General features: G+C 40.1%; 1 protein-coding gene across 4 annotated transcripts in view; it reads right to left on the minus strand.

The window, feature by feature from the left end:
* The window catches only part of LOC139459870 (kynurenine aminotransferase-like), a 40,369-nt gene extending 17,793 nt beyond the window's left edge, over window positions 1–22,576 (minus strand). Inside the window, exons 1-2 of one of the 4 annotated variants that reach the window (XM_071241577.1) lie at window positions 18,236–18,305; window positions 10,378–10,498 (exon numbers count right to left, since the gene is read on the minus strand). In XM_071241577.1, coding sequence (XP_071097678.1) covers window positions 10,378–10,482 — 105 coding nt within the window. In that variant the 5' untranslated portion in view covers window positions 10,483–10,498; window positions 18,236–18,305. Of the gene's footprint in view, window positions 1–1,985; window positions 2,005–10,377; window positions 10,499–18,235; window positions 18,306–22,493 lie in introns of those variants that run through there. The other 3 variants (XM_071241578.1, XM_071241579.1, XM_071241580.1) reach the window with 3 other exon arrangements.
* Window positions 22,577–22,862: the final 286 nt, after the last annotated feature.

The raw sequence follows: 22,862 nt of genomic DNA on the forward strand, positions 1-22,862 counted from the left end.
ATAAAGTCTACTGATGTCTATCAAAGGAATGTGCACAAAACAGTCTACTGATGTCTATCAAAGAATGTGCACAATAAAGTCTACTGATGTCTATCAAAGAATTTGTGCAAAACAGTCTACTGATGTCTATTAAAGGAATGTGCACAAAACAGTCTACTGATGTCTATCAAAGGAATGTGCACAAAACAGTCTACTGATGTCTATCAAAGAATGTGCACAATAAAGTCTACTGATGTCTATCAAAGAATTTGTGCAAAACAGTCTACTGATTTCTATTAAAGGAATGTGCACAAAACAGTCTACTGATGTCTATCAAAGGAATGTGCACAAAACAGTCTACTGATGTCTATCGAAGGCACAAAACAATCTACTGATGTCTATTAAAGGAATGTGCGCAAAACAGTCTACTGATGTCTATCAAAGAATGTGCGCAAAACAGTCTACTGATGTCTATCAAAGGAATGTGCACAAAACAGTCTACTGATGTCTATCAAAGGAATGTGCGCAAAACAGTCTACTGATGTCTATCAAAGGAATGTGCGCAAAACAGTCTACTGATGTCTATCAAAGAATGTGCACAATAAAGTCTACTGATGTCTATCAAAGAATTTGTGCAAAATAGTCTACTGATTTCCATTAAAGGAATGTGCACAAAACAGTCTACTGATGTCTATCAAAGGAATGTGCACAGAACCGTCTACTGATGTCTATCAAAGAAATGTGCGCAAAACAGTCTACTGATATCTATCAAAGAAATGTGCCCATGTGCACAAAACAATCTACTGATAGCTGTTATAGGAATGTGCACAAAACAATCTACTGATGTCTGTTATAGGAATGTGCACAAAACAATCTACTGATAGCTGTTATAGGAATGTGCACAAAACAATCTAATTAGGGCACTTGCACCAGGTGCACGAACTATTCCAAATATATCTAATCTCACATCTCTGATGATTTTTAATACAGTTAGTTTTTGTTTGTTGTTTAACACTGCACAATTTTCCAGTCATTCATATCACAGTGGTCTGACAATTGAGTCTGGACCAGGCAATCCAGCAATTGATATTATTGCCATATAACAGTTACATCACAGCCAAGTCAACAATATTACAGTTACATCACAGCCAAGTCAGCAATATAACAGTTACATCACACCCATGTCAGCAATATTACAGTTACATCACACCCATGTCCGCCATATAACAGTTACATCACACCCATGTCAGCAATATTACAGTTACATCACACCCATGTCAGCCATATAATAGTTACATCACACCCATGTCAGCAATATAACAGTTACATCACACCCATGTCAGCCATATAACAGTTACATCACAGCCAAGTCAGCAATATTAGAGTTACATCACACCCATGTCAGCAATATAACAGTTACATCACACCCATGTCAGCAATATTACAGTTACATCACACCCATGTCCGCCATATAACAGTTACATCACACCCATGTCAGCAATATTACAGTTACATCACACCCATGTCAGCAATATAACAGTTACATCACAGCCATATCGGCAATATTACAGTTACATCACACCCATTTCAGCCATATAACAGTTACATCACAGCCAAGCAGGGGTCCGGAAACCGTCATATGCGCCGGACATGTCCGATTGGGAATCTCAAATGTCCGGTTTAAAATATTGCTTACCGGACATTTAAATTTTTCTGTCCAGACATTTTAAAAAGTATTGTCCAGACATTCTTAAATTTTGACCGGACATGATCAACAGTTAGAACTGAGCAATTTCTGTCTGCAGTTGTAACACAATGAAGATTATCTACACTGACAAGCTTTGTTTGTTTTGATTGCTGTAAATACATCGTACCAAGAATGATAGTCCAATCGGTCAATCACTGTAATAGGCAATAAACTGAGTTGACACTGATTAATCGAGGATTTATTACTGAGAACATCTTGTTAATTTGAGTAAAATGTGTTTACAACTGTACATAAATACCTTGCATCATCGATGTGCGACATACGCTTGTAGTCGGAAAGCGCACGTTAAATCTCCAATATAAGTAAGTAAGATGTACCTCATTATCCTCGCAATGCTACGATACGTAACCTCAGACAAGAAGCGAAAGTGTGACGACAGCCAGTCGACCGATGCAGATCAGTCGAGCGGATCTGCCAAACCCTCAAAGTCTGAATGATCATTTTGTAAGTCGTGGCTAACGACTTTCACTTGGTTGACATACAACGAGGATTTGCAAATTTTATTGTTTTCAGTAGCTAGTCGTATATTGAATCTTGATTGACCGCCATTTTGCTTTCTGTGACGATCGATATCAAATTTTTTATGGTCAATAATTAAGTACAGATGAAAAAGTATTCAAATAACTATTGCTATCAACGATAGTTTAGGATTTATGATTATATTATCTGTCTTGTTTTTAAATAATCTTTAGTTTAAAAAAAACCCCTTTTCCCGTGAGGTCACGTGATAACCAAATATGGGATAATAGTCTTGATCCAAATGTTACAATGCGTACACTTGAGCAGACTCATGAATATTAATTAGACCGTTCACAACGTTGACAGATCATTATTATAACAGAAACAAACGTATGTTTTCCATATATATCTAAAATGATATTATTTGTTATTAATTGTCCGGTGAATGAAACAATTTAAATTGAAACAATTCATAATTCATCATATTATGAATACGTAACAACTTGTAATTTGTGTGTAAAAAGTCGTACTAAAACACGCTGTTTGAAGGGGGCGTGGCATAAATGTAAATGTCCGATTGGGATTTTAAATTTTCCGGACCCCTGCAGCCAAGTCAGCAATATTACAGTTACATCACACCCATGTCAGCAATATTACAGTTACATCACACCCATGTCTGCAATATAACAGTTACATCACAGCCAAGTCAGCAATATAACAGTTACATCACACCCATGTCAGCAATATAACAGTTACATCACATCCAAGTCAGCAATATTACAGTTACATCACACCCATGTCAGCAATATTACAGTTACATCACACCCATGTCAGCAATATAACAGTTACATCACAGCCAAGTCAGCAATATAACAGTTACATCACAGCCATGTCAGCAATATAACAGTTACATCACACCCATGTCTGCAATACAACAGTTACATCACAGCCAAGTCAGCAGTATAACAGTTACATCACAGCTGAGCGGGCAGATTACAGCAGAATATATGACCATAACCTGGACCAATTGTCTCTGTGACTGGGCGTTTATTGCAGTATATATAACCCACATGCCAAGTGTGATCATGACTGGACACTTTTGGCTGGTAATTATACAAACACACACCTCCCAGGATCACCTGTATTCAGCATGTGGTCACAGCTATCAGCTGACCAGGTGATGGAAGGAACCATTATGTGAATGTCTGAGCTGGGGCGAAATTAGTGAAATCAGCGAAATAAAATAATGGCTATTGTCAGGACTGCTTGTCTAATTCATGCAGGATTTAACCACCATTCCATTGTCACTACATCCTAAGTAGACACAATGTATGGACAACAAGTTGTTATCCATAAATTGTGTCTACTTTGTCATCCGTCAACTTCTAAGGAATGCCTATCAAACAACGGACACTACCTCTTTCAACCAGCTTCATACTTCCTGATGTTGGCCATACAATCTACCACTATGCAATAAAACTTGCACAATATTCCGATATTACATCTGTGAACTAAAGTATGTAGGACAAACTTAGACCTGGTATCAGGTATCGTGATCTCCTACCAGCTTGTGACTTAAACAGAAACGACCTGTTAGGTTGACTTCGGGTGATCCATGAATTAATGCATGATTCAACAGCTAAGTAGCTAGTGATTTAATTGCATTTGATTGGCTAACCAAGCACACCCAAAATAAATTCGGCCACGCTTGCTTACGGACTGCGGTTTCCTTTTTGGCTGATGATAGAATAGGTACAGCTTGTGTTGCATTATTCTGCAGAATGAGTGAGTGAGTGAGTTAATATTTAACGTCACATCAGCAATATTTCAGCCAGATCATGATGATTCCGCGGAATGATGTCACTGGTTTCATTGTCGTCAGTTTTTTTTGTGTTCATCATCATAAAAGCAGCCTGTGAAGATATTATTGTTGATGTATCTATTGATACAAATTGACTTGCATTTATGGAGTTATAAACATAAAAACCAGAGTGCACACGTTGTGTAAATCTGCTATGAGTATGAACACAGTTTGAACACCAATCTTTTACTCTTACACATATTTACACACTGTGCAGTTTTTTACACAACATGTATTTACACAGAATGCACACATGTTTTTACACTATATCTATTAACACAGAATGCACACTGGTTTTTCACTTATTTACATAGAATGCACACCGGTTTTTACGCTATATGTATTTATACAGAATGCACACCGCTTTTTACACTACATGTATTTACACAGAATTCACACTGGTTTTTACTCTATACATATTTACACAGAATGCACACCGGTTTTTACACTACATGTATTTAAACAGAATGCACACCGGTTTTTACTGTATACATATTTACACAGAATGCACACCGCCTTTTTACACTACATGTATTTACACAGAATGCACACCGGTTTTGACTCTATACATATTTACACAGAATGCACACTGGTTTTTCACTTATTTACATAGAATGCACACTGGTTTTTATGCTATATGTATTTACACAAAATGCACACCGCTTTTCACACTGCATGTATTTACACAGAATGCACACCGGTTTTTACTCTATACATATTTACATAAAATGCACATCGCTTTTTACACCACATGTATTTACACAGAATGCACACCGCTTTTTACACTACATGTATTTACACAAAGCAAGTTCCCACACCTATAAAAAGACAAGCATGAAATACTCACATCCCCCGCCAATATGACATGTCGGGTGTGTGCAATGCATTAGCTCCTGAGAACTATGTTCACTGGGCCTTTTTGTAAAGAAATATACTACGATTTTCAAGATCTGCTCTGGAAACGAGGACTACCTCCATTTTCAGTCTAAATCAAAGTCGTTGCCATGGAAACTCGAAAAATAACTTTTAAAAAAAATCCAAAACTATCCAAAGGCACCAGTTCACCACTAGACCTATCTATGTGCCAATTATGAAGAAGAAATATGGTAGGGTTTTCAAGATCTGCTCCGGAAACGAGGACTACTGCCATTTTCAGTCTAAATCAAAGTCGTTGCCATGGAAACTCGAAAAATAAATTTTTTTTAAATCACAAACTATCAAAAGGCACCAATTCACCATTAGGTCTATCTATGTGCCAAGTTTGGTGAAGAAATATGGTACGGTTTTCAAGATCTGCTCAGGAAACGAAATGTGACGGACAGACGGCTGGAAGGACGGAAGGACGGCACCCATTCCTATATCCCCCTTCCACTTCGTGGCGGGGGATAATAATACCAGATGTCTGGCCCTTTAATATGAAATGTAAATTAGGTGAGGTGAGGTGAATTTGGGTTTAACGTCGTGTCCAAGATTATTGCACTTATATAGCGACGTGCATGCACGTGAGTGTCTGTGGCTGCTTGTACTAGTCCGGACTGATGCCGATTTATAGTGCTAGCTCACTGAGATACCATGCCGCAGTTTAACATGATTACCCCACTCAGACACAGTATACTGACTCCGAGCTGACCAGTCTTTAGCCCCTTAATGCCGAGTGCCAGACAGGGTAACAACAAGTACTATCTTTTAACGTCTTTTGGTATGACGCGACCGGGGATCGAACCCCAGACCTTCCGCTCTCCGGGCGGACGCTCTACCACTAGCCCACGGAGGCGGCAAAATGTCATTTAAATAACATACTACTCAAAAGAAGTTAAAGAACAGACTTCTTTCATGACTAACTATGACAATAGTTAATCTATCATAAAGAACACCCATTTTTTTCATGTGGCTACAGTTAATCTGGCATGGTCAGGACAGATTAACTATCATCACATGGAAAAATTGGGGTTTTTAATGGCAGTTTAGAAGATGTAGTATCTGTTGCACAGTGGAACTAAATATTTTAGAGCTGGTTTAACTAAAATGAAAACTAAACTAAATTTGAATGACTTACCTGTTAAATGACCAAAGAACAAAATGTGACAACCTATTAATAAACTATGGAGGATCTAAAGGGAACTAAACATGATTCTCTTAATTATGTGAAGAAAAGATGAATAAACTTCTACGAAATAAACTTAATATCTAATGCTAATCCTAAGAGTATGGGTACGTAGGTGACCCCTACGGTATTCTAACGCTAACTAACTGATTGATGCCTTCTACTGTCTTATATCTGTACAAAACCCTCACATTTCATGTGCATTCACAGCCAAATGTTGGTGTGTTCATGCGATGCGATCTTTATGCATTGGGTGCGTTTTGAAGAATAATTCAATGATTAAAACCGACATGTCTTCAGAACAGTATCAATGAAGACAGAGCATATCTCATTTTCCCCGAGACAATGGAGTTAACGGACTTTAAAAGTCCAGTTTCCACCCTTGCCGAACAAGGCTGGAATTCCCGGGCTTGATTGCAGCGCCACCAGTGACCATTATGAGTTATGTCCCTTCTATGCTTCTCCTATGGACCAATCAGATTCCACCTATCGTATCACTTGCATTTGTTTCAAACAAAATGGCGGCGTCCAGTCAAGACAATCTAATCAAGCTCTATATTGTGATAAAACGGGTCTTACATCCAAAAGTGTATCAAATCACGTGAACACCTTTACCAAAAACATGAAAAGACATGAAAAATATCTGTTGACGACGAGTTGGCGGTGCACATGCTTTGCAAATCATGCAATCGACCGAAATCTGCATGACAGTTTACTAACCAGATTTCGATTGGATTTGATTGGACTATGCATTGACTCGTTAGTCAAGCCGAAATGTAACTTAATTTCAGACTAAAGTGAATAAAACTGAATACAACTGACTAAACTATATGTAAAATACAAGCACTTATTGCCATGACCTATTTTGAAATTCTCAGTCATGTAAACGAAAGATTCATACAAGCATATCAGATTTTTGTATCTCAAAAACAAATATAATCAAGTAGTTCAGACTGCAAAAAATGAAAAGCTGTACTATTATATTGTGGACATTTTAACCATCCTGCTGTTTCTGAGCGCCATAGCATCTACACCCAAACAGGTGCACTATCAAGGGTGTATTGGTGTTCTGTGGGGATTTTCTTTTGCAAGGATCAAAATTTCCAAAGCAAGGTGGTAAAGAAATGTAGCAGAATTGTTTTAGAAAGCTGACATCTTCTTGGCTCAAGAACCCACACAATCATTTATTTCGATAGGGTGGTCCAAGGGTTTTAAATGACGTGACCTGCTACTGTGGTGTCATCAGATCTTGACCCCAATAAGTATCGTATCAGAATAGGAGGTCATATTTCAGTGAGAAAGCAGCTGAGTGAGTGAGTGAGTGAGTGAGTGAGTGAGTGAGTGAGTGAGTGAGTGAGTGAGTGAGTGGCTCTTCAAGATCCTAGTTATATCACGGCATGTCAGCTTAATGTGGGAGGAAAGCCCTAAGTGATGCAGGTCACAGACGTTTACCACTTCGGTGAAACCCACAAGCACGGGTGCTGAGAAACCTAGAAACATAATCGGGGCGAACCAGGATTCAAACCTGCGATCATAGGCTTCTGGTGTGCACAAAAGAAGCCACTCTGCGTTGTCAACTCACAAAAAATCAAATTTATCTACCAACATTATAAAACTCAAATCTGTAAAAGTCTAGGTAGAGTGGAATCTGTGTGAACCAGACTCTGTCCAAAAATACAGGAACATATGTAGGTGTTGATTTTACTGCGCTAATTGATCACCAAGTAATATCTGTCAAATCATATATTTCAGCATATTTAGATTCCAGAGGGAAACTGTGAGACAAAGGACAATTTATTATGTAATGTTTGCCCTCTAATTCAGCTAACTTTTCAAATATCTCCATCGCATGTCCAAGGTGAGGTGAGGTGAGGTGAGGTGAGGTGAGGTGAGGTGAGGTGAGGTGAGGTGAGGTGTTGTCCAATGCCGCACTCAGCAATATTCCAGCTATATGACGGCAGTCTGTAAATAATTGAGTCTGGACCAGACAATCCATTTATTGATGCATCAACCAAGTCAGCGAGACTGACCACCCGATCCCGTCAGTTGCCTCTTACGAAAAGTGTAGTCATGTGTGAACATTGGGGATTAGCAGGATTAGCAAACTGGTGTCCACTGTTGTTGTTCTAAGCAAACACTGATCAGGTGTCAAGTGATCAATGTTGATTGCTTCGCTCACTTACTGTCATCAAAATGAATGAGCACTTTCAAACTTGAACTCTTTTAACCACATGTATAAAACAAGAAATCTATGAATAAGAAATAGAAAAAATAAACTAGAAAACTTCAAGGCCTTAGGCGTATTCTTAATCCAAACGGAACTAATAAAATGCATCTAAAAACACTATAATCTACCAAATCAAAATCAGATAAACAAACAAACATCCACCATACCCAGCTCCCTTAGTTCTCCTCCCCAACCCCATCGGCATCTATTCCAAATCTCAAAATTCCCAAATTCTATATAAGCAGCCGCTAAAGCCCCCTCTTGGGTTGCACACACCACTTTCGCCCCTTTCGGAAACACATTAAATGGCCTGGCCAGGCCCGTTAAATCTCCAAAGTAAGTAAGTAAGTAAGAAAGATGTAGATCACTCATTTTCGCGATGGCAAATGTGCAGATTGAAACACGCTTTATCACCAACCGTGTGTGAGGCCAGAACCTTGTCTTTAGAGGACAGAAGTTCAGAGTAAAAACTAGAGGAAAAAATGAAACAGTTCACTGGAGATAATCAACTAAGTTTTGTTCTGCAACTGTCAACACCAAGGACAATACTGTCACATCCTTCAGAGCCAACCACACGCACCTCCCAGATGCAACACAACTGGAGGTCGATACGCTTTTGACAAATCTGAGGACCATGGTCACCGAGAGCTCGAGAATGCTCAAAGTGACATATTACAAAATGAAATTACTTAATTTGCAACGGGGGCACGGGTGGCCCAGTCATCTAAGGCGCCGCGATTCGCTGTGCAGAGTTGCGTCCCTTGGGCACGCCAGAAACCTATGATTGTGGGTTCGAATCCCGGTTCGCCCCAATTATGTTTCTAGGTTTGTCAGCACCATACCCGTGCTGGTGGGTTTCACCGAAGTGGTAAATGTCTGAGACCTGCATCACCTCAGGCTTTCCTCCCACATTAAGCTGACACGCCGCGATATAACTGGAATACTGTTAAAAGCGGCGTTAAACCCAACTCACTCACTCACTTAATTTGCAACACATACATTATTTACAACATCTGTACATTAGATAGGAGATTATAACATAGATTGATGATGATGAATGTATGCTCAAAGTGACACATTACGGGATGCAAATTACATAATTTAGAATATATACATAATTTACACCTGTACAAGAGATAGGAGATTAACTTATTAATAGATTGTGAACAACCTTCCAGATGCTTTGATGACAGAATATACATATGCGAATGTATCACCCACTACCTGGGCCCCGTTCCGCAAAGCGATCTGAGCGCTTAGATGATAGTAGAAAGTGAGTGAGTGAGTTGGCTTTTACGCCGCTTTTAACAGTATTACAGTTATATCACAGAGTGTCAGCTTAATGTGGGAGAAAAGCCATAAGCACATGATAAGTGATACAGGTCACAGATGTTTACCACTTCGGTGAAACCTACGAGCACAGGTATGGTGCTGACAAACCTAGAAACAATCAGGGCGAACCGGGAATCATACCTGCGATCGAAGGTTTCTGGTAATCCCAAGGGAAGCAACCCTGCGCCTATAAGATGATCGTAACTCCCATTCTTTAACAAAGGCTTATGACAGTTGTAGCGCTATGATCGGTTTGTGGAACGGGGCCCAGGTGTATAATCATTGATGTAAACAAATAGTCCCGCGCTCTGACGTGCCACTGCGGTCCCGGTTTCCACAGTCTCACGTCATATCAACGTGATGCTTAAACTAACAGTGACTAATAAGAAGTTGACTCTACGCTGTGTGAGATACCAAGAGATGAAACTCTTTGACAGAAATCAAATGTCTTTCTGATACCGATGGCTAGACTCCACTGAACACACACAGCACAACACTATCTACAAATGATATCAAAAAGCACCTAAATAGACAATTCCAACACCCACCAACTGTGTTATGAAGAAGCCAGACCAAAGGTGGTTAAACAGAAAACAAATGTGAATGCGAAAAGGTAACACAACGATACTATCCTCCACACAACTTACTTTGCAGATTACAACACTTGTAACTGGTGCATGTTTTATTAGCCTGACCTCTGCCAGACCTGACCGGACCACTCGTCCGACAACCTGTGTCAGGCTTCTTAACATCTCACCTCACAGGATGCTGCAGCAGAAACATTTAAGCAGATGACATTAGAGCAGATGACATTAACGAAGGGACACTTAACGTATTCGACGTAATTAGCGCCCCGATCTAATCAGCGCCCACGCCCATATTTGCTAATATATTGGCTAGTGAACAATCCTATAATTAGCACCCCTTCCGATTGATCAATGTACACAAGACTTACTTATTATAATGCGCACTCATGTGGTATATGCATCCCTAATTATGGGCATTTGAATTCTGGAAAAATATATCTGTTGGAATAAAACATTTCAGGCTGTCAGCATAAACCACAAAATTTACAATCTTTCAACAGTTTTTTTTCACCAGAATAATATTCCAATAAGAGCCTGCTATTTCTAGCGAGGCTTATTAAGTCGAATACGGTATCTGTTTTGGGTGACTGGATTCAACAGACAGACAGACAGACAGACAGACATGTTTATTCAGTTTTTCGGCCTTGTGGCCTGGAGTACATTTGAATAAACGAAAAAAAGTTGGTAGTCACATAACTGACAGGACATTTGCTAAATTAACAAATCTTAGAAATCTTTGATAAAGATGGTTACTGACATAATAGTATGTGCGTCTTTGCGTTGAGTAAATTGTACATTACTTGGAGATTTACGGATGTATTTTCAAAATATGGCAAATATGTTTCTTTGGGAAGTAAAGGCATCGCAGATAAACAGAACATGGAACCTCACCTTCAATGGACCCAGATTTACAATATGTACAAATAATAGTTGAATAGTCTATATCTTTGTTCTTCCTAATATCTTGTATTTTTAAACAATGAAAAGAGATTCTAAACTTACATATCACTCGTAGAGTAGAATTATCTTTTAAGTTAAATATTTCTCAGGTTCAAACACAGATTAATGGAAGCATAATGTGAAAGAAAGTGAGAGGATCTAATACTTTCCGACCAGTCTTGAATGAAAATATCATCGAGCCTTTCTTTAAAGGTAGAAAAAAATGAAAACTTATCCCCAATATCTTTGGCAATCCAAACAGGAAAGACCACAAGAAAATAATGAATGTTCTGACAAAAGATGCCTATGTGTGTTTCCCATTATTATCTAAACATCCTAGCAACCAGTAAATCTCGTAAGGGTAACAATAGAGTGACATACGTAAACGTTTAATCCAATATTTAATTACTTTCATCTGGGTTTGGATAAATACAGTAGAGCACCCAATCTCCCCTCAAAAGGCTTTATTTGAAGCAAACTTTCAAACAGCAGGAAATCTTTTAAAACATGACACATGAACCTTTTCAATTCTTCAAAATACCTGGTGCGTCAAATCTCTGCACCAAATACAAGAACTGGTGACATCTTTTTATCAAAAAGGATACCGGCTGTTGAAAATGTAATGTGCTCGTTTTCTATAAATTGTTTATAGATTGGGAGCCTTCTTGGCTTGACCAGCAAGTGTTTTGCAGACCACTGACCAATTTAAATGCAGGGAAAACATTAAACCTAAATATTTCTAAGAGGAAACAACTCTCATATTTACATTACGAAACGACCACTTTTCCTATTGCACAACTATACTACCATTTCTAAATACATCTATATTTGACTTGTCTAGGTTTAGCTGAAGCCCCCAAGTGTCTCAAAACTGCTCTAGAGCAATTAGTTGCGCTTGTAGACCATTCACTGTATAAGAAAACATAACTATATCATCAGTAAATTGAAGTAAAAGTACATCCTTAATTTCTGGAGTTACAAAGGGGGCACGGGTGGCGCAGTCGTCTAAGGCGCCGCGATTCGCTGTGCAGAGTTGCGTCCCCTGGACACGCCAGAAACCTATGATTGTGGGTTCGAATCCCGGTTCACCCCGATTATGTTTCTAGGTTTGTCAGCACCATACCCGTGCTCGTGGGTTTCACCGAAGTGGTAAACGTCTGAGACCTGCATCACTTTGGGCTTTCCTCCCACATTAAGCTGACACGCCGTGATATAACTGGAATAATGTTAAAAGCGGCGTTAAACCCAACTCACTCACTCACTCTGGAGTTACAAATATCCCATTTCTCATAAATAGCATCAACAAGTTGATTTATAAAGAAGATGCAGTAGTGGACTCAGGACGCAGCCCTGTCGCACACCCGATATGGTATTAAACATCTCTGTCTTACTAGAGTTAGTTTTCATACATGCAGCCACTGACTCAAACATGCTCCTTAGAATTAAACACATTTTTCCATGACGTCCTTTTGTCTGCTTTTTCCTACCTACAAGATTAAATGCCCGCAAAAGTACATCACGTGAAGCTGCCATCTGGTGCCCCTTGCTGTATAACCTACTAGTACACGTTTGTCTCATGATGTTATCTGTTCTGTTTACTGCCATACATCAGCTGTAAATCATGAGTGAATGAGTTGGGTTTAAAGCCACTTTTAACAGTATTCCAGTCATATCGCGGCGTGTCACGTTAATGTGGGGGGAAAGCCCGAAGTGATGCAGGTCTCACACGTTTACCACTTCGGTGAAACCCACCGGTATGGTGCTGACAAACTTAGAAACATAATTGGGGCTAACCGGGATTCGAACCCACAATCATAGGTTTCTGGCGTGCCTAAGGGACACATCTCTGCACAGCGAATCGTGGCGCCTTAGAAAATAATATGAGTGCCAACTCCTAGCCTAAAATATGTCATGAAATGTCTGTCTGACTGTCTGTCTGTGGGGAATCAAACCTGAGCATTTGGAAAAATTGGCCAACAGCTTATCCATAAGGCTTCTGACCTTTCCTCAGTGATAACACATTCAATCCATGTGCACATATAATAAATACAAAAGTATACCATCATGACCTTCATACATATCCAAGGTCACTGTATAATCAAAGTATCTCCTACTGAATAACAATCATTATTCAAGGGAAAAAGTCACTGAGACAGTCATGACCAATCTCAGTAAAATCAGATCTTGGTGCTCGCTAACAAGACATTCAGAACAAGCCTGCCCAAATATTGATAAAATGTCCCAAAATGGAATAATAAAAATTTGCTAATTCATGTTATTTATAATTTATAACTCATGTTATGGCTCTGTAGAGGTGACTGATAAGCTGACAGCGGAGAGCTTTAATGTGTTATTACACATTGTTGCATAAAATGCAATATCAAAATACATCCAAATTCAAGAAAGTAGAACCTTAAAAAATCTCAATTTGGAACTACATGTATTAACTATTTTCACAAATTTGCCTGCCTAGCAGCGGTAGAAACTGGAAATAGTCCTGTAGTCCTTGCTCAACTGCCCAGTAGTCAAGGTATCATAAGGACTGGTAGAAATTTGCCATATTTTGGGGTTTTGCTGTATGTTATCATTATAAGGACTAGTGGACTAAAAATGTTATTTTCTACCGCTGCCTAGTGCACCTAGTTTGGGATTCTAGATAAATCCTGGTCCTGGCAAAATATAAATGACAATAAAATGTCACTAAACATTTCAAACCTGAGTGGGATATAAATCTGACTCGTACTTGCGTAGATCAGCAGTCAGTAGACACCTTGACTGGCACGGTAGGTTTCAGGTCTACACCCTACACTGCATCCTGCCATGCTTGCATTAACATATCTCATTATATTTATATTTATTTATTATTATATTTACGCCAACCGGAGACCATGCATTTTTGCAAGTAAATCTAGCCTGGATTTAATTATGATATGATATGAAGAAAATCTGGAGATATATTTACAAGTGTCTTCCTTGCATCTGGATGAGTTATATTCACACTTCCTGAGTTCCTGTGCAATTTACCGGATCATAGTTTCCTGTGGCATTTGTAGTAGATTTGGTATGTTTGTTTATTTATAACAGTTCTATAATTGTAGCATAAAATGAGATATATCAACTGATTTTTAAAACAAAATACTTTTGATATCGGATCAGCTTTTTCTTCACACGCCCTCAAAAACCTACACTCTTAGACAGCCATCATATTTTCATTTCCTATCTTTTTCTTTGAGTGAAACTTTTTGGGAGGTATTACCATGATTACCGACGGCTTGGTAGCGGTAACATCCCTGTCATTCTATTCAGACCAAGAGTCATCCCAAACCAACCCCTGGTCATTGAGTGGTAATTCTGCTTCTATTATATGGTCTCTGATCCTAGTGATTCAAATTAGCAGGTACTAGGGTGTTTTATGTCTTCTGCTACGGTATTTGACCCCCGAAGTATTAAACTCTGAACATTAGGGTGACGACAAAGACTTGTTGACTTTCATTCTTGATGCCACACACTGATAAATCATGAAACAAGTACCTACATACTCAGTGCCTAAAGAATATGACAATAAATCTTGAAGAGCAGATAATATGCACTACTCCACTTTTTTATAGGCGTATATTTTATCTTTCCATGACACATAAAACTGAATCTCAGAAATTGTCAAGTGTTTAATTAATAGTTGGTTGGTTGGTTTGTTGTTTAACGCCGCACTCAGCAATATGCCAGTTATATGATGGCGGTCTGTAATTAATCGAGTCTGGACCAGACAATCCAGTGATTGATATCATGAGCATCGATCCACGCAATTGGGATCGATAGCATGCATCAACCAAGTGAGCGAGCCTGACCATCCGATCCCATTAGTCGCCTTTTACGACAAGCGTAGTCACCTTTTACGGCAAGCATGGGTTGCTGAAGACCTATTCTACCCCAGAATCTTCACGGGTCATATAATTAATAGAATGTCATATATATCCCTATGAAACGTTGAGTAGCATATAACACCAGTTTGACCAGTCCGTAATTAAGAAAAAATATATATCGCACCTACTTCCCACTTGGCCAGAGCCTCACTGGTCTCTGAGACAAGTTGTACACTTCTCAATGCAGGATATTTCATTGCTTACAGAACCGTGACACAACACAATCTTTCAAAACTGTGCAAGCAGTAAGGCCAAATTTACTACCTGGGTATCCGACCCCAGTTTACTCAACCCTAACTGGGTCTCAACAGTTGGGAACAAAATGTCTGATTGGGAATTGTTTAACTGCAGAGCTGGCAAAAACTATTTAGACAATATGACAATATAGTGTTGGCATTGTGAGCAACAATCCCTGCCATTAGGGTACGATGACACGAAATCAACAAAGTCACCGAGCCTGAGCACCCGATCCATTTAGTCACCTCTTATCAGCAGCACTGGTTGCTGGAGACAAAGTCTCGCCAGGAATCCCCAGGGAGTAATTCAACAATTGAAGATGGTTGGTTGGTTTGTTGTTTAACGCCGCACTCAGCAATAGTACAGCTATATGGCGGCAGTCTGTAAATAAGCGAGTCTGGACCAGACAATCCAGTGATTGACATCATGAGCATCTATCCACACAATTGGGATCGATGACATGCATCAACCAAGTCAGCGAGCCTGACCACCTGATCCCATTAGTCGCCTTTTGCGACAAGCATAGTTGCCTTTTTCGACAAGCATGGGTTGCTGAAGACCTATTCTAACCCTTATCTTCATGGATGATGGATTCCTAACAAGAGAGTTAAACTGTGATAGACTGGTCCCTGGCTGTCTTTGTGTTGCATCATATTGATGATGTGAAACTATGAATTCTACCATCACTTTGTATTGAGAAGTATGAGGTTGTGGAGGTATTTTTCTGTTTGTTTAGCTGAGATTTATCCCATATGGGTAAACAGCGGTATGGTGCATCTACTACCCTGCCTCCTGCCAAGATATCAGGTGTTACAAGTCAGACACACGTGATGACCCGGGTCAGAATATGAACCTAAGAATATCTTCAGCAACCCATGAGAGTCAAGTAATAAGATCAGGTGGTCAGGCTCGTTGATCATGCTGATTTGGTTGATGCTTGTCATGATATCCCAAATGTAAGATCAAGGCACATGTCAATCGCTGGATTATCTGGTCCACACTCAATTAGTTACACATTTATTTTAGCTGGATTATTGCTGAGTGCGGCCATAAACAACAAACAAAGGTATTTGGAAACTCCCAACAAGCCTGACGAGCGAGGAGATTAATGTGCATTAAACAACGAACAAATATGAAAAACCTGGTATGGCACAAGACAGAGCCATCAGGACAGATCGTGAAGAGGATGGGAGATAAACAGACTCTGCTCTGTTCCCTGTACACAAACACAGATGAGGATGCATTAGTTGACAACCTGGTGTATAATCTGTGAACTACATCTCATGGTCTCACTAATCCCTTCAGTGACCTGGTGCCAGGGTCCGTGTGGTCTAACCTATTTAGACCATGACCAATAATCTAAGAACTCTAACATCTAAAATATTTCAACAACATTGTTCTGAGAATCATATTCAACAAGCATGAAATACTCATATCCCGAACAAATATGACTGGTCTGGTTGTGTACAAGGCATTAGGGCTCTGGGACAAGCAATACCACCATTTTCAGTCTAAGTCAAATCATTGCCATGGAAACTCGAAACATATTTTTTTCACAACTAGGCCTATCTATGTGCCAAGTTTGAGTTCTCAAGTTTTTTTACTTCTGCTCTGGAAAAAAATGTGATGGACGGACGGAACGATGGACGGACAGCACCCATTCCTATATCCCCCTTCCACTTCACGAACTCTATGTTAACTGTGAGAACAATTTGAGTCACGTTGGCTTGACACATGTAAAATAGGTTCCCTGAGCCTCTTGCACGATCTTTGTTTGTTTGTTTGTTTGTTGTTTAACACCGCACTCAGCAATATTCCAGTGGTCTGTAAATAATCTAGTCTGCACCAGACAATCCAGAGATTGACATCATGATCATCGATCCACGCAATTCGGATACGATGTCCGCATGGCAGGAGACTATGTTTGTAGCCTTTAGTGTTGACCTTAAGGCTTCATATCATGTTGGCTACTCACATATTTTTGTCAAACTGTTGTGTCATCGAGGTAATGAAATGGTAAAAATAAGTTCCATCATTGCTAAGTGGTGTACATATGTGAATATGTACAAAATAAAAGACAGGCCTTAAAGGGAGCCCCATGCTTAAATGCACTGCAGCTCTGAACTCAAACGAATTAAAACAGGACAAGGTGGTGATTCATAGCTGTTACAGAAGTAAATCCAATTTATGCGTACTCCCTCTTATACATACTCCTTGATTTTTGTGTAAATATACAGGATTATTATACATGAAGGAAACAGTATGACAAGAGCCCTTTTTGACCACGAGATAAATTTAAGAAATGATGAATATATCTATAAATCAGTATGAAAGTTATCAAATGATTTTGTATGAATATGATTTTATTATATTTTAAAAATTATGTGTTATTTTAAGTTAAAACCACATAATGCACTAAGTGCAAATAAATGGATCCCTTCGTGAGTATACTTTGATAAATTCGTTTTACTTTTTACAAAATGGTGCCAAGGTTATTTAGTTTTCTCCTTTTGTCATAGAGGATCAGTGAAAAAAACAGGCAATACTGTTTGGGCCTACGCTATGGGAACTAACCCACGGTCTCTCAATATAGCCATTATGCCAAACAAACTGAATACAGAACGAAATGTAGCCGCCCAAAACGGTTGGGTGTGTTGTGATCGAAAACTGGACAGAATTGGGTTACTGAGACAACATATTACGATTGCTAGATTACTGGTGTATTCTATATGAAATACGCTTTAGAACGATGCCTAACACAACGGTATTTATAATGCATGTGTTGTCACAAAGAAATGTTTGGCTATGGAGACAATACCTACTTGCAAGTTAACGCTATGCAGAACATCCGACAGAACAGCAACTCACTAAACTAGTTTTAGTGGAAGTCTGCGAATCGACTATTCTCATTACTAGACAGGAAACTATTTGTAATCTCCTCGCACCTCAGGCCTCGTTGGGAGTTTCCAAATACGTTCATCGCCGTAGGTTTCAAAAATTGACATCACGAGCATCGATCTACGCATTTGGGATACGATGACATACATCAAACAAAGTCAGCGACCCTGACCACCCGATCCCGTTAGTCGACAAGCATATGATTGCTCAGAGGTTATATACCGGTATATGGTCTCGGGGTTGATGAAAACCGATACGACAAACGTGTGTTTTTTCGGATCGTCTTCCGTCACCAGGAGGGATGTTGCCGCCTTAATGTAATAGTTCCTAGGGGCGCGAATAGGCTAATTTTAAGTGTAAAAAACAACAACATTTTATGAGGGCGTGAACTGACCGAGCCAGCTAGGAGGGGTTTGGGGGGGGGGGGGGGGGGGGGGGTGGGGGTGTTGATGTTGTTATTGTATTAGAAGTTTCGTGCCCTTAACGTCATTTCCTGCATTTTAAACAAATATTGGTAATTTATTTTATAGCTTTTTGGATACTGTGCGAACAAAATGCTGCCTATTATCTGAACGTCAAAAATATATATCAAATAGATTTGTATCCAATACTATCCATAAATATAACGTTAGATCTACACATACGTTAGGAAAAATAACTTGCCATAAATGAAGAAAATCGATTTTCCTCTATGACGCCAGCGTTCGTTTTCAAACCAGATTTATTTCCCTCGTTTACAACCAGACCATTTATATTTATGACAAAGACAAGTTGTAAGTTGATGCCGCAATGTGTGCGTAATTCAGGGATGTATGTGTCGCAGCTGTGTGTGAAATATATGTGATGTTACAGGCGTCTCATAACCGGCATACGTGAAACGTGACTTTGTAAAGACTCTCCAATATGGCGGAAAGTTCGCTTCGGCGTTCGTGTTTGCTTATTTTCTAAACCATTTTACACGATTCTAGGATAATTAAAAACTGGCATATATATATATGTCATCGTATGTCATGCATGTCATCGTATCCAATTGCGTGGACATATATATATATATATGTGTGTGTGTGTGTGTGACGTCAGACGGTGAGTGCACGAGGAATGGCGTTAATAATTGTGCACCTCGGCACGCATGCAGTTGTAGCAGGACGTGGGGTCATCCTGTGGGATGCACCTGAGCAACAATCCACGCAATTGGATACGATGACATGCATTAACCATGTCAGCAAGCCTGAGCCCGATCCGGTTAGTCGCCTCTTACGACAAGCATAGTCGCCTTTTACGGCAAGCGTGGGTTCCTGAAGACCTTTTCACTACCCCGATCTTCACGGGTCGCAGGACCAGGAGAAACGATCCGCGGCATCGGGATACGTTGTCACGCCATCAACGACGTCCCGAGTGTGATCATCTGCACCTTATTTGTCTGCTCTTACGACCAGGATGGAGTACTGGACACATGGGGTACTGGACACATGGGGTACTGGGGACACATGGGGTACTGGGGACACATGGGGTACTGGACACATGGGGTACTGGGGACACATGGGGTACTGGGGACACATGGGATACTGGACACATGGGGTACTGGGAACACATGGGGTACTGGACACATGAGGTACTGGACACATGGGGTACTGGGGACATATGGGGGTACTGGGGACACATGGGGTACTGGGGACACATGGGGTACTGGGGACACATGGGGTACTGGGGACACACGGGGTACTGGGGGTACAGGGGACATATGGGGTACTGGGGACACATGGGGTACAGGGGATACTGGGGGTACAGGGGACATATGGGGGTACTGGACACATGAGGTACTGGACACATGGGGTTATTGGGGACATAGGGTACTGGACACATGGGGTACTTGGCACATGGGGTACTTGGCACATGGGGTACTGGACACAGGGGGTATTTGGCATATGGGGTACGGGACACAGGGGGTACTGGACATATGGGGTACTGAGCACATTTCATGGGGTTGCTGGGCAAATAGGGTACTGGACGCATGGGGTACTTGGCATATGGGGTACTGGGGACACATTGCATGAGGTCGTAATTATAATAGACGCCGGATGAAAATCTCTAAACACAGCTGCTTTAGGTACCCACTAAAGTGATATTGAAACGACACCCGTTATCATTACCAAACCACACACGTGTTTTTCAAATTATACGCCCCATCTTCATGCAAATTAAAAGTTTGACTGTGATTAAAAATTATAGCTAAAACGAATAGAATTATCATTAAACCGCCCGCATGTTATCAGAAATGAGCGGGCCATTGTAACTTGATAATGCCCTCATATATTACTTGACGACGGGTCATTATCATGCACATTCGTGTTGTTTGCAGTAAATGTTTCAAAACCGATATTGTTGTTTCTTTTTATTTGATAAAAAATTCCATTCATTTTAGCTATAATAACGGTAACGCTATTTTTCAGGGCATTATCATTTGCAGAAGCCCTCGGTCTTTTCAACTGCCCTCCTTCGTCGGGCAGTTAATGGAAGACCTCGGGCTTCTGCAAATGATAATGCCCTGAAAAATAGCGTTACCCTTATAATATACGCTTGTCTTGAATAGGCGCCGGGCATAAGACGTCTCTGATATACTTAGACAGCGGGCGTCTATTCAAGGATTTACGGTGTTCCCCGAAACCACCAACATGAATTTATAAACAAGAAATCTTGTATATGCTTTGTTTTCGGTGCTTGTAGTCTTGTTGTTTAACGCCGCTATCAGCAGTATACCAGCTGTATGACGACGGCCAAATAACCGAGTCTGGACCAGTGATTGATATTGTGAGCAACGGGGAACGTGGATACGCCATCAAGCAAGTCACCGAGCACGGCCACCCGATCCATTTAGTCGCCTTGTATGGATAACGTAGGCTGCTAGGAAACAATTATAGTCTCCACGAGTTCCCAATTTAGACACATCGTATTCTACCCCGGGTCCCAACAGGAGTTTTGTTTTCAATGTGGCTGACGAAGAAGTTGAAATAGCCCAGCAGCTGACGCAAAGGATATATGCAAATATATTACAGGCGCTTCAATCAGTTTACAACGGAGAATGAACCAATACATTTAATATCTGATCTTATTTGGGCCACGGAATATTAATTATCTCGCTTTTGTGAGGGAGTTAAAATGTATTTAATACAGTAACTATGTGGCTGGGAAATTAGCATATTTGTTGAAACATAACGCCGTCGTTGTATATATGCTGTATTATCACGACGTTGTACATACATACCCGACCGCGTCATTCCAAACGACGATAAAAGATGGTACTTGTTACCCTGTCTGGCGCTCGGCATTAAGGGGCTAAAACAAGGACTTGTCGGCTCGGAGCCAGAATTCTGTGTCTGAGTGGGGTATTCATGTAAACTGCGGCATGGTATAAAATCGTCATTAGTCCCGACTAGTACAAGCAGCCACACACACACACACACATGCACGTCGCTATATAAGTGCAACAATCTTGGACGCGACGTTAAACCCCATTTCACCTCACCTTACCTCGTTGTATATATGCTGTAACATCACGCCGTTGTATATATGCTGTAACATCACGTCTTTGTATATATACTGTAACATCACGTCGTTGTATATATGCTGTAACATCACGTCGTTGTATATATGCTGTAACATCACGTCGTTGTATATATGCTGTAACACAACGCCGTCGTTGTATATATGCTGTAACATCATGCCGTTGTATATATACTGTAACATCACGTCGTTGTATATATGCTGTAACATCACGCCGTTGTATATATGCTGTAACATCACGCCGTTGTTCGGAAAGAAGAAATGCCATCGATACATCACGCAGCTGTAGTATATACACATGCTTGCGACACCAACACACCGACAGAGCACCAGACCAGGAAACTACGCGATATGAATCGCCATTACCCAAATAATTCAGGTTGTTTGCTTACGAAATAGGGCAGTGTAACAACACTGTGTAAAATTAATTACCTAGACTAACATCTAGTCTCTGAAATGAACATATTTTGCAGAAAAAAACAGTTGTTATACAAAAGGGGCCCAGAGACGTGGTTCATTGTCAGATTTTCTGATACTGCAGTAATCTAGACTTGCCAAATATTATAGAACTGCATGGGCATATTGGATATAGTAGTTTCAGGGTCTGTATGGCAGACTTACCATCACCAAATGTAGCTATTTCAGCTTGGGTTCCTGCATTTTTAATTACATATCTTTACAAATCATTCTGATCAATGCAGGCGTCAAATGTATATGGCCCCAGCTGCATTGGATAGTGCACACCCCCACCTGAAACACATTAGAAAAAGAAATATTAAAAAAAACAGGTTGTTAAGGTTTTACAATACTCAAGGTTGGACCCTAGGTACTGTCATACAGACCCTGAAACAAATATATCCAACAAAGCCAATGCAAGTCTAGATTACATACAGCGTGTCTGAGCAGTTCCTAGAGGAGAAAGTCTGTCATACAGACCCTGAAACAAATATATGCAAAAGAGCCTTTGCTAGTGGGCAAGTCTAGATTACT

The sequence above is a fragment of the Haliotis cracherodii genome, unplaced genomic scaffold (genome assembly GCF_022045235.1).
Source record: "Haliotis cracherodii isolate W230 unplaced genomic scaffold, xgHalCrac1.p SCAF_13, whole genome shotgun sequence".
Taxonomy (NCBI): Eukaryota; Metazoa; Mollusca; class Gastropoda; order Lepetellida; family Haliotidae; genus Haliotis; species Haliotis cracherodii.